Here is a 16,332-nt window from a genome sequence, read left to right on the forward strand (position 1 = left end):
AGAATTTGGGAAATAAAATTAATATCACAGAAAAATTAAATTAAAAAAATAATTTAGGAAAGATTAAAACAGATTTTGGGGAAACGTAAAACCGATTTCACAGAAAAAAATAAAAATACATAATTTGGGAAAGAATAAAAAAGAATTTGGGCAAAAATAAGTATATATATATATATATAAAACATTTGAAAATGTATTACAAAAATGGGGGGAAATTAAAACTAAATTTGGGAGAAATAAAACAGATTTTACAGAGAAAAAAAATCAAAACTAAACACAGAATTCGGAAAAGAATATTTAACAAAATATAAAAACAACAAAACTAAATATTTTGAAAAAACAAAACAGATTTCACAGAAAAATGAAAACTAAAAATGGAATTTGGGAAGGAATAAAACAAAATTCAGGGAAAAAATAAAACGGATTTCACAGGGAAAAAAAATAAGACAGAATTTGGGAAATAAAATTAATATCACAGAAAAATTTAATTAAAAAAGTAATTTAGGAAAGAATAAAACAGATTTGGGGGAAACATAAAACCGATTTCACAGAAAAAAATAAAAATACATAATATGGGAAAGAATAAAAAAGAATTTGGGCAAAAATGAAATGGATTTCACAAAATACAATGAATTTGGGAAAGAGTAAAACGAATATCGCAGATTTAGAAAAGAATAACTTTAAAATAACTTTAAAAATAACTAAGAAAACGTATTATATATATATATATATATATATATATATATATATATATATATATATATAAAAGCAGAATTTAAAAAAAAATGAAACTGTGAAAAGTGAGCACATCTGAGGGCAGTGACGTCATCTGTCGGCGCCGCGGAAATACACGTGTGGCTCGAGGCGTGCGGCGCTACACGGTGGAAACTCTCTGGAAAATAGCGAAGAAACTGATCATTTAATACAGTAAACATGGGTAAAAAGTTGAAAGTCGGGAAAACCAGAAAGGACAAGTTCTACCATCTTGCTAAAGAAACCGGTGAGTCGCGTAAACACGATTGTTAAGACACATGTGCGTAAGATCACGGAGTACCACGTTATTGCCTTGTGTTTTTGACGTTTACTCTGGTAATAACGGTCGTTATTTGAGATTATAGTTGCGTGACATTCCTCATAGCGTCATATAAATATCATGGTGATCTTTCAGTAGCATCTGACACTATGGTAATGGTCAGTCAAGTCGTGTGAATGTACTGATGTTTTTAATGAGTGTTTGCTCATGTGTCGTGCTGTATTTCAGGTTATCGCTCCAGATCGTCGTTTAAACTCATTCAGCTCAATCGGAAGTTCCAGTTTCTGCAGAAAGCTCGAGCTCTGCTGGATCTGTGTGCGGCTCCGGGAGGATGGTGGGTAAACTAACCTGCTGGTTAATGTTGAACAGCTTAACTAGGGCCCTGTCAAATCTGTTTCATTTTCCCCCAAAATGCAATTTATTTTCCTGTGATATCCATGTTATTCTTTCTCATTTTTTTTTTTTTTTTTTTTGTGATATCCATTTCATTATTTCCCAAATTCGTTTTCTGTTTTTGTGAAATCTGTTATATTTTATACCTAATTTTGTTTCATTCTTTTCTAACTTTTTCTGTGATTTTTGTTTTTATTCTTTCCTACAATCTGTATTTTTTTCCCTTTTATTTTCCACTAAATGCTTTTTTTATTTTATTCCCAAATTATTTTTTTCTGTGAAATCTGTTTTATTTTCCCTCAAAATCTGTTTTAATTTTTTCTCAAATTCTTTGTTTTATTTTGTTATATCCAATTCATTATTTTCTGTAAAATTCTTTTTATTTTTTGCTCCATATTCTTTCTCATTCTTTTTGTCTATTTTATTTCCCAAATTTAGTTTTATTGTTGTTTTCTGTGATTTCCTTGTCGTTTTTTCCTCAAATTCTTTTTTTTGTCTTAATTTTCTTGAGATCCATTTCATTCCTTGCCTTTGTTTGTGAAATCTGTTTTATTTTATTTTCCCCCAAAATTCTATTTTATTCTTTTCTAAATTCCTTTTTCTGTTCAATTTGTCTGTAATATTTGTTGTATTCTTTCCCAAATTAATTTTTTTTTCTCAAATTGTTTTTTATTCCTAAATTCTGTCTTTTTTTCTGTGAAATGTTTTATTTTCCCCCAAATTCTGTTCACTGATTTCCCAAATTCCGTTTTTAGTTTTAATTTATCTATGAAATCTATTTTAATTCCTAAATGTAGTTTTGGTATTGTTTTATTTTTCCTGTGGATTATTCTTTTCCTGTGAAATCTGTTTTATTTTCCCCCAAGTTTTAAGCATTTCCTTTTTTATTTTTTGTTTTATTTTTTTCTTTACAATAAGTGGGTCCTAGGCTTTTTTTCCCCCCAGAAATTCTGTTTTCATTTTTAATTTTTCTGCATTTATTATTTGATGCAAATATGTTATCAAAAATGGTGGTTATCAAATAAATGCATGAAATGTTAACAACAATTCAGTTAATGTTTTAAAATATAATCAAAATAACTTTTATTAAATATTAAAATATGGAAAAAACTTTGACTTTGCTCAAAAGTATGAAGTTTTAATAGTTTTATTATTACTTGTAGAAGTACAGTGATATATTTTTGATGGACTGAGCTTTTATTTTGAAGGGTTGTCATGAAGAGTTTTTAATCAGTATTTAGCAGATGATTTTTTTTTTTATTTATTTGTCTTAAATGGTAACATTTATGCTGGTTTCTTGATCTCTCTTTAACATTTAGGTTGCAGGTGGCGTCGAAATTCATGCCGGTGTCCAGCTTGATCATCGGTGAGTTGTTTTAAATTGATTCGTCTGTGATTCAGAAACAGACTCCAGGTCTGACTGTTGTTTTGCTGTCAGGTGTGGATCTGGTGCCGATCAAACCCATCCCGAACGTGGTCACGCTGCAGGAGGACATCACCACAGAGAAATGCAGACAGGTTTGTTTATTTGTGCATTTAATTTCTGTCAGATGCCCGTGATGTGTTCGTGACGTGAGCGTCTCTCTGTGTTCAGGCTCTCAGGAAGGAGCTGCAGATGTGGAAGGTGGACGTGGTTCTGAACGACGGCGCTCCGAACGTGGGAGCGAACTGGCAGCACGACGCCTTCTCTCAGGCAAACCTGACACTGATGGCGCTCAAACTGGCCTGCGAGTTCCTGAACAAAGGCGGCACCTTCATCACCAAAGTCTTCCGGTCCAAAGATTACCAGCCGCTCATGTGGATCTTCCAGCAGTTCTTCAAGAAGGTTCAGGCCACCAAACCGCAGGCCTCCAGAAACGAGTCCGCCGAGATCTTCGTCGTCTGCCAGGGTAAATCTAACTGACCTTCGTTGTAGTTTGTTTTATCATTTGTTCTATCAATTGTTCTGTAGTTTTATCAGTCTATTGTTTGTTCGTTTGTTAAAGTAGTGTTCTATCTGTTGTTTGTTCTGTCTCATTTGCTCTGTTGTTTTTGTACTTTATTCATTCTAACATTTTTCCATTTTATCTGTCATTTGTTTGTTTTTCCTATCACTTTACCAATCTGTTTTTTTGTTCTATCTATTGTTTTTGTTCTGTATCTTGTTTTTTCATTCTATATAACGTTTTTCCGCTCTGTTTATCGTTCTATATATTGTTTGTTTGTTCTAGCTTTCATTCACTTGTGCTTACTTTTTGTTCTGCCTATCCTTCGCTTGTTCTATCGTTCACTTGTTCATTTGTTCTATTGTTTGCTTGTTCTGTCATCCATTTGTTTATTCTAGCTATCATTCGCTTGTTCTATCGTTTGTTCTAACTATCGCTTGTTTGTTTTTACGTTCGATTCTAGCTATCATTCGCTTGTTTGTTCTATCTATCGTTTGTTCTTTCATTCTTTTGTTCTAGCTATTGTTCACTTGTTCTGTTGTTTGTTCTTTCGTTCTTGCTATCATTTGCTCGTTCATTTGTTTGTTCTAGCTATCGTTCACTTGTTCTGTCGTTTGTTTGTTTGTTCTAGCTATTGTCCGCTTATGTTTGTTCTATCATTCGCTTGTTCTTTCATTCGTTTGTTCTAGCTATCGTTCACTTGTTCTACGGTTTGTTCTTTTGTTTATTCTACCTATCGATCGTTCTATCATTCATTTGTTCTGGCTATCGTTCACTTGTTCTATTGTTTGTTCTTTCGTTTGTTTGTTCTAGCTATCATTCGCTCGTTCTATTGTTCGTTTGTTTGTTCTAGCGATCGTTCACTTGTTCTATTGTTTGTTTTTTTGTTTGTTCTAGCTATCATTCGCTCGTTCTATCGTTAGTTTGTTTGTTCTAGCGATCGTTCACTTGTTCTATTGTTTGTTCTTTCGTTTGTTTATTCTAGCTATCATTCGCTTGCACTATCGTTTGTTCTAACTATCGCTTGTTTGTTTTTACGTTCGATTCTAGCTATCATTTGCTTGTTTGTTCTATCTATCGTTTGTTCTTTCATTCGTTTGTTCTAGCTATTGTTCACTTGTTCTGTTGTTTGTTCTTTCGTTTGTTCTTGCCATCATTTGCTCGTTCATTTGTTTGTTCTAGCTATCGTTCGCTTGTTCTATCGTTTGTTTGTTTGTTCTAGCTATTGTTCGCTTATGTTTGTTCTATCACTCGCTTGTTCTTTCATTTGTTTGTTCTAGCTATCGTTCATTGTTCTATTGTTTGTTCTAGCTATCGTTCGCTCGTTCTATGTTTTTTTTGTTTGTTCTAGCTATCGTTTGCTTGTTCTATCGTTTGTTTGTTTGTTCTAGCTATCGTTCACTCATTCTATGTTTTTTTTGTTTGTTCTAGCTATCGTTTGCTTGTTCTATCGTTTGTTTGTTCTAGCTATCGTTCACTCATTCTATGTTTTTTTTTGTTTGTTCTAGCTATCGTTTGCTTGTTCTATCGTTTGTTTGTTTGTTCTAGCTATCGTTCACTCATTCTGTTTTTTTTGTTTGTTCTAGCTATCTTTCACTTGTTCTACGATTTGTTCTTTCGTTTGTTCTACCTATCGATCATTCTATCATTCGTTTGTTCTGGCCATCGTTCACTTGTTCTATTGTTTGTTCTTTTGTTTGTTTGTTCTAGCTATCATTCACTCGTTCTATTGTTTGTTCTTTCGTTTATTTGTTCTAGCTATCGTTCACTCATTCTATCGTTCATTTGTTCTAGCTATCATTCGTTCATTCTAGCTATCATTAGTTTCTTTCGTTTTTTTTTTTGCTGTTTGCTTGTTCTATCGTTTGTTTGTTATAGTTATCGTTTGTTTCTTAAGTTTTTTTTTGTTCATTTGTTTGTTTTAGCTATTGTTCACTTGTTCTATCATCCGTTTGTTGTCGTTTTTGTTAAAGTTGTCGTTCTATTGTTTGTTCTAGCTATTTGCTTGTTCTATTGCACGTTTGTTCTAGCTATCATTTGTTTCTTTCGTTTGTTTGTTCTAGCTATCATTTGCTTGTTCTAACGTTCATTTGTTCTTTCGTTTGTTCTAGCTATCATTCGCTTGCTCTATCGTTCATTCGTTCTAACTATCGTTAGCTTTTGTTTGTTTGTTCTAGCTGCTGTTTGCTTGTTCTGTCGTTCGTTTGTTATAGCTATTGTTAGTTTGTTCTGTCGTTTTTGTTCAAGCTGTTGTTCTATCTTTAGTTTGTTCTAGCTATCATTCACTTGTTATATCATTTGTTCATTCTAGCTATTTGTTAGTTTATTTCGTTTGTTTGTTCTAGCTATCGTTCTTCTACTCTATCTTTCGGTCTAGCTATTATTTGTTTGTTCTAGCTATCGTTCGCTTGTTCTAACGTTCATTTGTTCTTTTGTTTGTTCTTGTTTATCGTTCGTTTGATCTGGCTATCATTTGCTTGTTCTATCGTTCGTTCATTCTAGCTATCGTTAGTTTCTTTCGTTTGTTTGTTCTAGCTATTGTTCACTTGTTCTTTTGTTTGTTTCTTTGCTTTGTTTGCATTTGTTCTATCTATTAATCATTCTATCATTCATTCTACATTTCTATTGATTCTTTCATTTATTGATTCCATCACCTGTTCAATAATTCTGTCGTTCTTTTTATCTTTCTGTCTGTCAGTATTAATATTTTTGTCTTTTACTACAGGGTTTTTGGCTCCAGATAAAATTGACAACAAGTTCTTCGACCCAAAACATGCTTTCAAAGAGGTCGACGTACAAGTGAAAACTGTCAAAGAGCTGGTTAGCAAGAAAAAACCCAAAGTATGTTTTACTACTACTTTCACTCCTTTACATTCATATATTTGTATTATATTTTTAATTATTAAATCAATATATCATTACTAAAAATAGTTACATTATTATATGTGGTGTTATTCCTTTATTTGTCATACTGTAATTTTATTTTTAATAAATTGTAATAACTTTTGTATTTGATCTGCTGTGTTTCAGGCTGAAGGCTACAGCGATGGAGATCTCACTCTATATCACACCTTCTCAGTGACCGAATTTATAAAAGCTGAAAACCCTGTTGACTTCTTGAGCAAAGCCAATCAAGTATGATTTCAGGCCATTTCAGTTACACGCCAGACATCAGTGTGAATGCTTGTCGTGTGTTTCTACTTCTAATTTCCATCTAATTTTCCTCCAGATAACCTTCGATAACCCCGAGCTGGAATCTCATCCCGTCACGTCACCAGAAATCAAAGAGTGCTGCGCCGATATTAAAGTCCTGGGCCGAAAGGAACTGCGGTGAGTCTCGACGTGTGTCGACCATATATGGAGAATCGGTGTTCATAGCTGAAATCTGATTGGCTGTTGTGTTGTTAGTCTGCTGTTGTCATGGAGATCCAAGCTGAGGAAGTTCCTGGCTAAAAAACTGAAGCAGGAAGCCAAGGAGCTGGACCAGGAAATGAGGTACGTCACAATCGCATCATAAAATTCACATATCGTAGATAAAAATTCTGTTAATAACTATGTATTTTATCGCGGGTTTAGCTCAAGTGACGACGATAGCGATGTTGACGAGAAGGAAAGCAAGAAAAAGGGAGCCGGAAAGAAGGATGAGGAAAACGCGGCGGACGATGAGGAAGAGGAGATGGAGCAGAAACTGGCGGAGATGAAAGCCGAAGAGTTTGCAGAACTGAAACGGTACATTTTTTCATCACTGTGATATTTTAGTATCATTAATATAATCTACTAATAAACTATGATTTTAATCTAAATATCAACAATGTAAATATCATTGCTGTTATATGTATGTTAATTTATTTTGATTATTTAACGATAAATCATTTTATCTGATCTAAACTATTGATATAATATAGAAATGTAAATATTATTAATATATTTTAACATGTTTTAATAATAATTTATCCAATAATTTATTTTTATACGGTGTAAATGTAAATATTATTGACTGTTCAATTTTTAACAGTTTAATGATATAAAATTATATCGACCTTATTTTTAAATTTAAATATTAATAATTTAAATATTAATGTTTTAACATTTTTTCATGAAAATTTTATCCAATTATTTATTTTTTATAAAATATAAACATGTAGATATTATTAAGTTTAAGTTGTAACAATTTAATGATATACACATTTATCTAATCTTGTTTATTTTTAATTTAAATATTAATAATGTAATTATTAATATATTTTAAAGGAGAACTCCACTTCCAGAACAACAATTTGAATATAAATAATAATGTAACTATTAATATATTTTAACATGTTTTTACATGATAATTTTCTCCAGTCGTTTATTTTTATAAAATATAAACATGTAAATATTAAGTTTAATTTGTAACAGTTAAATTATATAAAATTGTCGAATCTTTTTTATTTAAATATTACTATTGTATTAATATATTTTAACATGTTTTAATGATCATTTCATCCAATCATTTATTTTTATAAAATATAATAATTTTATTCAATCATCTATTATGTTAAAAATATAACATGTAAATATTATTAAGAGTTTAATTTGTAACAATTTAATTATATAAAATTGTGTCTAATCTTATTTTTTTATTTAAATATTAATAGTGCAAATATTAGTGTTTGACATGTTTTTAATGATCATTTTATCCAATCATTTATTTTTACAAATTATAAAAATGCAAATAATTTAATTTGTAACCGTTTAATGATTTAACATTTTATCTAATCCTGTTTGTTTTGTATTTAAATATTAATAATGTAAATATACATTTTTAACATGTTTTAATGATAATTTTAGCCAATCATTTATTTGTATAAAATATAAACGTAATATTTTTAAGTTTAATTTGTAACAATTTAATGGTATACAATTTTATCTACCTTATTTTTTAGTTAAATGTTAATAATGTAACTATTAATATATTTTAACATGTTTTTAAATGATAATTTTTATCCGATCATTTATTTTTATAAAATATACACGTAAATATTATTTTATAATTAAGTTTAATTTGTGACAATTTATTGACATAATTTAATCTAATCTTATTTATTTTTAATTTAAATATGAATAATGTAAAAATATAAATATTTAACAATTTTCATCTAAATATAAACAAACTATAAATGTTATTTAATCTTGTTTATTTTGTAAATATTCATGTATTTTAAAATTACTTTAATCTAAATATAAACATTGTAAATATCATTGCTATTATATGTATTTTAATTTATTTTGATTATTTAATGATGAAAAAGATCTGAACTATTTGTATAATATAAAAATGTAAATATTAAGAAAATATTTTAACATATTTTAATAATAATTTTATCTAATCGTTTAAATAATGTAAATGTAAAATTATCAAGTTTAATTTGTTAGAATTTAATTATATTAAATATTAATAATAATAATTAATAATAGTAAATATTAGTAAATATAGTAAATATTAATCTTTTAATGTTTTGTAATAATTTTATCCAATCATTTATTTTTATAAATTTTAAACGTAAATATTATTAACAGTTTAATTTGTAACAATGTATTGACATAAATTTTATCTTATTATTTGTTTAGCTTACATATTAATAATGTAAATATTAATATATTTGTAAGTGATTTTAATGTAAATATAAACATTGTAAATATCATTGCTATTATATGTATTTTCATTTATTTTGATTATTTAAATAATAAATCATTTTATCTGATCTAAACTATTTATATAATATAAAAATGTAAATATTATTAATATATTTTAACATGTTTTAATGATAATTTTATCCAATAATTTATTTGTATTAAAATATAAACATAAATATTATCAACAGTTTAATTTGTAACAATTTAATGATTTAAGACTTAATTTTTTTGTTTTTAATTTAAATATTAATAATCTAAATATTAATATAATTTAATATTATTTTAATCTAAATAAAAACATTTCAATAACATAAAATGTAAATATTAATATATTTTAACATGTTTTAATAATATGCTTTAATGATATAACGTTGTATCTAGCCTTATATTTTTTAATTAAATATTAATAAATTAAACAATTTAATGATAAATTATTGAATCCAAGCTTTTTATTAAATATAATGTAAATGTTATTAACATAATTAATAAATAGAAATCACATAAGCGTTATTTGTTTAAACAGTTCTGTAAATATAAACAAAAATATAAATAATGTAAGTATATTTTGATTTTATTTTTAAAGATTTGATAAACAGTTGATTTAATCTTATATTGATTTTATATTTATTGAAAATTTATTATGCTTGAATGCTGTAAACAGGAAGAAGAAGAAGCTGCTGAAGGAGCGGCGTAAGCAGAGGGAGCGCGTGGAGCTGAAGATGGATCTTCCCGGCGTTTCGATCGCCGACTCCAGCGACTCCTCCATGTTTTCTCTCAGCGCCATCAAAAAGGCCCAGGTAAGAAACCGTCTTGAAGACGATGAGTGACTCCTCGGAGCTTGTCCTGATGGTTTGTGTGTGTTGTTCAGGGTCTCAGTGAGATCACACAGGGAGACATGAAGGGAGCCGACGCTTTAGTGGAGGAGGAGGAAGAGGACGACGTACACGTCTCTGATGAAGACCAGGACGATCGCGTGTCTCTGGCCTCCGACCTCGACTCGGACGACCTCGAGGAGATCGAGAAGAAAGAGAAGGAACTCGAGGAAAAGATGCCCAAGAAGAAAAAGTATGGCTCTTGTTTTTATTAAATATTACATTTTATTGTTATATGATGTAATTAAGGAAAAAATGTGTAAAATGGTTATTTAATGCTAGAAAAATAATATGAAAAGTATTTAAAAACAATTAAACAGTAAATGTATATTTGTTTTACATTTATTTTTTTATACATAAAATTAATATTATAAGATAACATAGGAAAACATAATAATGTTGATATGTATGTAAAATATATAATTTAAATGTAAAATATATATATATATATATATATATAAATATTATTATTATTTTTTTAAATATATTTTTAATTTTTTATACAATAAATATATTATTAAAAGTTTATAATGTAAAAATATGAAATATATTATGTTTGATATTTTGTTTTAAATGATATAGTACTATATAAATGATATTATTGAAGTATGTAAAATATAATTTAATTTATATTTTTAATTTAATTTTTTTTTTTTTATTATGTTAGTATTTGTTTTAGCAATATTGAAACAAAAAATATATATATATTGTTTACTTTTTACAATCCAATATACAAAAATATTTAAATGTTTATTAAAAATGAGAATATATTATTAAATATATTTTTTAAATTTTATACAATAAATATATTATTAATTTTATAATGTAAAAATATGAAACAAATATATTATGTTTGACATTTTGTTTTAAATGATATAGTACTATATAAATGGTATTACTGAAGTATGTAAAATATAATTTAATTTATATTTGTAATTTAATTTTTTAATTTTTTTTAAATTGTTTGTATTTGTTTTAGCAATACTGAAACAAAAAATATTAAATGTTTTGTTTGCATTTTAAGTAAATATAACAATCCAAAATAAAAATATCATATTTTAAATATTTATTTAAACAATTGAAATATATTATTAAATATATTTTTTAAATATAAATGATACTATTGAAAATTGTAAAATATAATTTGTGTATTTTTAAATATAATTTTTAAAGTTATGGTCATATTTATTTGTTTTTAGCAATATTGAAACAAAAGAAAATAAAATAAATATATTGTTTACTTTAAGTAAATACAGCAGTCCAAAATAAACACACATTTAAATATTTATTTAAAAAAAATGTAAATATAAAAGTGTGTGTGTGTGTGTATATATAAATGTATATATAATATAGTTTGGAAAACATATTATTAAAATGTTATAGTGTAATAATGTTATAATGTAAAAAAAAAAGTAAATATATTTAGTTTTAAACAATATAATACAATATAAATATTATTGAAGTATGTAAAATATAATTTAATTGTATATTTTTAAATGTAATTTTTAAATTATTTGTATATATTTGTTTCAGCAATATTGAAACAAAATAATATAAAAATATATATATTTCTTACTTTCTAATTAAATATAACAATCCAAAATAAATATAATATTAAATATTTATTTTAAAAATTAAAATATAAGTGTGTGTGTGTGTGTGTGTGTATTTATATATATATATATAATGCATAAAATAAAATACGTAAAATATGTGAATATATTATGTTTGACATTTTGTTTTAAACAATATAATACTTTAATAATATAATTTATATTGTATGTAAAATGTTATTAATTGTATATTTTTAAATGTATTTTTTTAAATTATGTTTGCATTTGTTTTAGCAATATTGAAACAAAAGAATCTAAAATAAATATTGTTTGCTGTTTAAGTAAATATAACAATCCAAAATAAATATGTAATTTTTAAATATTTATTTTAAAATGTTAAATATATTAAATATACTTTTAAAATGTAATATAAAAATATTAATTATTATTATTAATTTTATAATGTAAAAATATGAAGTAAAAATATGTTTGAAATTTAGTTTTACATGATATAATACAATATAAATTGAAGTATCTGAAATATTACTTACATTTATATTGTAATTTATATATGTTTATATTTTAATTACTTTTTCATATTTATTAAACAGCCTAAAATAAATAAATATATTTAAACGTATATTTAAAATAAAAATATGTGTATGTGTGTATATATGTGTGTATATATATATATATATATATATATATTTAAAGCAAAATGTAAACTTTATTTAAATTTTTGTTTTTGTATGCATTTTATTTCATTTTATAATTATTAATATAAATATGAATACTAATATTAATACATTACACATATATTAATATATTTTAATAGCGCAAGTAGCTAATAGCAGGTTGCTACTTTTGTAGCAGTAATTGTAAAAACTGATATTTTAGCACAGACTGTACTTGCCATGGTAAATGTTTATAATATTTGACACAAACAGTATTTTTACGTCTGTTTTAAGGAAGAAAGTAAAGATAATTTTAAAAAACGAAGACTGAATAAAGAGTAATAATAACACAATTGTACTTTTCCGCAGAGTTTCGTTCGCCAACGAGCCGCAGGACGAAGAGGAAGCGAATGGAAACGAGTTACTCGTCGAACTGGAAGGAAAAGACGAGAAGAGCGAGCGCGAGACCAACATGTGGTTCAGCAAGGTGCGACTCGCTCATTTAAACCAAAACAAAAACAGTTTACGATGGATTTTAACAGTTTTTTTTTTTCGTTGCGCAGGACATCTTCGCCGAACTGGATTTGGGCGACAACACCGACGCCTTGAACGAACTCAGACAAACCCAGCTGCTGCAGTCCGGGAGAGGCATAAAGAGGAAAGCGGAAGAGGGGGCGGAGCCTGCCACACAGAAACAGGAAGTGGCCACGCCCACAAAGGAAGTGAACGCGAATGACGACGACAGCGACTCTGATGACGACAGCACTGACGATGAGAGGTGAAATGTATATCTTATGGTTTATATTAACATTTGTAGACTTAATTTTGTTTGCTAAATATGTTTTTTTCCAACAGTGAAATTGCGCAAATGAAGCAAGCCGTCGGCGCAAGTGGAGCGACGGACGACGATGACTTTCAAGTCGTTCCTATTGAAAAAATAAGTCAGTTGAGAATCGTATTCAACATTTTGCGCATAGTTCAACAGTTTACAGTCGATTTAAATGATTGTTTGTTTTCGCAGACAAACGTGCGCGAGTCCTTAACGCGGAGGGTTTGGCGCTCGGCGCTCAGATCGCTACGTCCAAAAAGCGAGAGCGAGATCTGATCGACGGCTCCTTCCACAGGTCAGACCGCGTTTATGACTTTATTGTGTTATTTGTGCGTTTGTGAGGTAGTAAAGTTGTTTTCGTGTCGCTTTCGTAGGTTTGCGAACTCTGAGGATATGACCGAAATTCCCGCCTGGTTTGTTGACGATGAAAAGAAGCACCGGAAGAGGCCTGTTCCTGTTACCAGGGAGATGGTGGAGGAATACAAGCAGAAATGGCGGGAAATCAATGCCCGGCCAATCAAACGCGTCGCGGAGGCCAAAGCGCGCAAGAAGAGACAGGTAAGACGCTCATGCTGACATTCACAAATATACAGATCTCTTTCTCTATATATACATTTCATATGAAGTATGATATGAATATATATAAAGTAGGGCTGTACGATAAATCGCATGTGATTGTGAGGCGCGCTTAGTCAGTAAAGCCGGTACTTTGATTAGTAGTAAAGCTCCATCACGTGCGTTCAGCTGGAGCGGCAATTAATACACAGAGCTGTAAATCACTGACAAGCTACGCAAAATCGCGCTCATAATCGATTGCGACTCATAATCGCAGATGAATCGCAATCGATTATGAGCGCGATTTTGCGTAGCTTGTCAGTGATTTACAGCTCTGTGTATTAATTGCCGCTCCAGCTGAACTGAATTTATCGTGCAGCCCTAATATAAAGTGGACAATATGGAAATATTGAGATTTTTATTATTTTCCAGATCTGGAGAGTTAATAAAATGATTTAGTAAAAAAAAAAAATTAATTTTTTATAAAATGCTAAAATTAGATCTTTAGGGTTTCCTTGCTGTACAGTCTTTTTATTATTATTATTATGATAATGATATAATATATGTCTGTTTATTTTTATTTTCTTTTTATTTCTTTTTCATTATTTTCTGGACCTGGAGGATTAATAAAATAATAAAATAAAATAAAAAAATTATAATTTAAAGTTATCAAAAGTCTATTGACTTCTTGTAGTTTTTATCAAATTTACTTTATAAATTTATATATATATATATATATATATATATATATATATATATATATACATACACACACACACACACACACACACACACACACACACACACACACACACACACACACACACACACACACACACACATATATATATATATATATATATATATAATTTTTTTTTGTATTTAAAAGACATTTACAATTTTGTTGCTATGTCGACTTTAATTTATTTGGATAATAATGAATATTATTATTTATAATAAAATAATATATTACATTTTTATCATTTATTTTATTGTTGATATGATATAGTTTACATATTTGAAATGTTTAAAATGAGATGCATTTTTACATATTACATATTAATTTCCACTTGCAAAAATATATTTTTTTATTATTTATATAAAATGTAAATATTATTGTAATTTTTGGCTTAATATATATGCTTTTATTTTACTTTAAGTATTATTATTATTATTATTATTATTATTATTATTATTATTTATTATTATTATAAAATTTGACCATTTTTTTCAAATTATTATTGTTGTTAATATGTTTAAAACATGTTTATTATAAAAGGTAACATTTTTTTATAATTGTTATTGTTGTTAAAATATATAATTAAATAATTAATATAATAATTTTATTAATAATTCAAATAACTGTAATAACTGTAATTAATAATTAATATAGTGTGTTTAAAACCTGTTTAGTTTTTGTTATATAAAATCGGTTTTACTTTTCAATTGTTTTTTCTGTTTAATATTAATTTTATAATTAATTACATTTCAGATGTTGACATTCTGTTTCTCTTATGTATCAAAATGTTCGTAAAACTCGTTATCCTGTGGAAAACAGCCAAACTGTTACGGCTGATTCGGGTGCTGGAAGCATTTTACAAATCTAAATCTAAATCTAAATCTGGCCGTTAAATGCGTTTTTCCTGTTGTAGATGCTGAAGAAGATGGAGCAGGCCAAGAAGAAGGCAGAAGCTGTGGTGAACACAGTGGATATTTCAGAGCGAGAGAAGATGGCTCAGCTCAAGAGGTCGGTCTCGGTGTCCACATATCCACTTTGTTTCATTCCCAACTCACTGAAAACTCATCACTTTCTCTTTCTTCCACTTACAGCATCTACAAAAAGGCCGGCGTGGGGAAGGAGAAGCGTGACCTCACGTACGTCGTGGCCAAGAAGGGCGTGGGACGCCGGGTACGCCGACCCGCCGGAGTCAAGGGAACGTTCCGCGTGGTGGACGGACGGATGAAGAAAGACACGAGAGCCACACAGAGAAAGGAGCAGAGGGGGCGGGGCAAAGGAGGGCGGGGCCATAAAGGAGGGCGGGGCATGAAGGCAGGAAAAGGACATCCGAAAAAGAAGTGATGGACGCCCGTCACACCCTCGTTCAGACTTGGTTGACCGAGCTGGTCGTGTCGTATACGGGTCTAGCGCTGTACGCTAATCCAGCCTATCGTAAGGCTTTTCGATAATGACAACAGGCCATTTTGCTCAGACTTTGACACGTGCGATTATAAATAAGGGTTTGAACTCTTCAGACTGATGATGTTTTTCAGCATTGTTATAATGCTGGGTGTTTTCATGTCTAACATATACTTTGTGGTATATGAACTTCACGTGTGTACGAGAACTTCCTGATCTTTCTGGATTAATTATGCCAATATATATGTGATTGTTAGTAACATTTTAAATAAAAACATTGAATGATAATGTCTTTTTAAGTAATACTCATGTATTATATGTTCGTTTGAGTGGTTAAATAAGCTGGTCAGATGTTTCTTCATCCTTCAAACTCTCTCAAGTTCACAAGTTCTGAATTGATTTGGCCAACTAGCAATTTTTGGTTTCCAGAACGTTCTGCTAACACTAGTTTTTGGTTCCCAGAATAAACATTCTAATGTTCTCTGCCAAGAAACGTTGTTTGGAAAACATTTAACGTTCATTTTTGGTTTTAAATACGAATAACCATATGGCAACATTAGCCGAATGTTTGCAGACCAGTTAGCACGTTTTGCATGTTCGTCTCAGTGTTTAACTCTGTGTAGATGTGCTGATGAGATGTTTATTCATCATTCAAACCTTCAGTCCAAGTGTTCTGGCTCGAGTT

The 16,332-nt window shown here is 28.7% G+C and overlaps 1 protein-coding gene across 1 annotated transcript; it reads left to right on the forward strand.

Moving 5' to 3' along the window:
• The first annotated feature begins 822 nt into the window (after positions 1-822).
• Positions 823-15,946, forward strand: ftsj3 (FtsJ RNA 2'-O-methyltransferase 3). The gene is made up of 19 exons (XM_051095553.1): positions 823-1,000; positions 1,262-1,367; positions 2,746-2,792; positions 2,865-2,944; positions 3,021-3,315; positions 6,077-6,192; positions 6,382-6,486; positions 6,581-6,681; positions 6,760-6,846; positions 6,928-7,080; positions 9,689-9,824; positions 9,896-10,092; positions 12,496-12,613; positions 12,690-12,904; positions 12,982-13,067; positions 13,148-13,250; positions 13,330-13,513; positions 15,163-15,257; positions 15,341-15,946. The coding sequence occupies exons 1-19, from the start codon at positions 934-936 to the stop codon at positions 15,588-15,590; spliced, it is 2,541 nt and encodes an 846-aa protein (XP_050951510.1). The 5' UTR covers positions 823-933; the 3' UTR covers positions 15,591-15,946.
• Positions 15,947-16,332: the final 386 nt, after the last annotated feature.

This window comes from Labeo rohita, chromosome 22 (assembly GCF_022985175.1).
Source record: "Labeo rohita strain BAU-BD-2019 chromosome 22, IGBB_LRoh.1.0, whole genome shotgun sequence".
Lineage (NCBI taxonomy): Eukaryota > Metazoa > Chordata > Actinopteri > Cypriniformes > Cyprinidae > Labeo > Labeo rohita.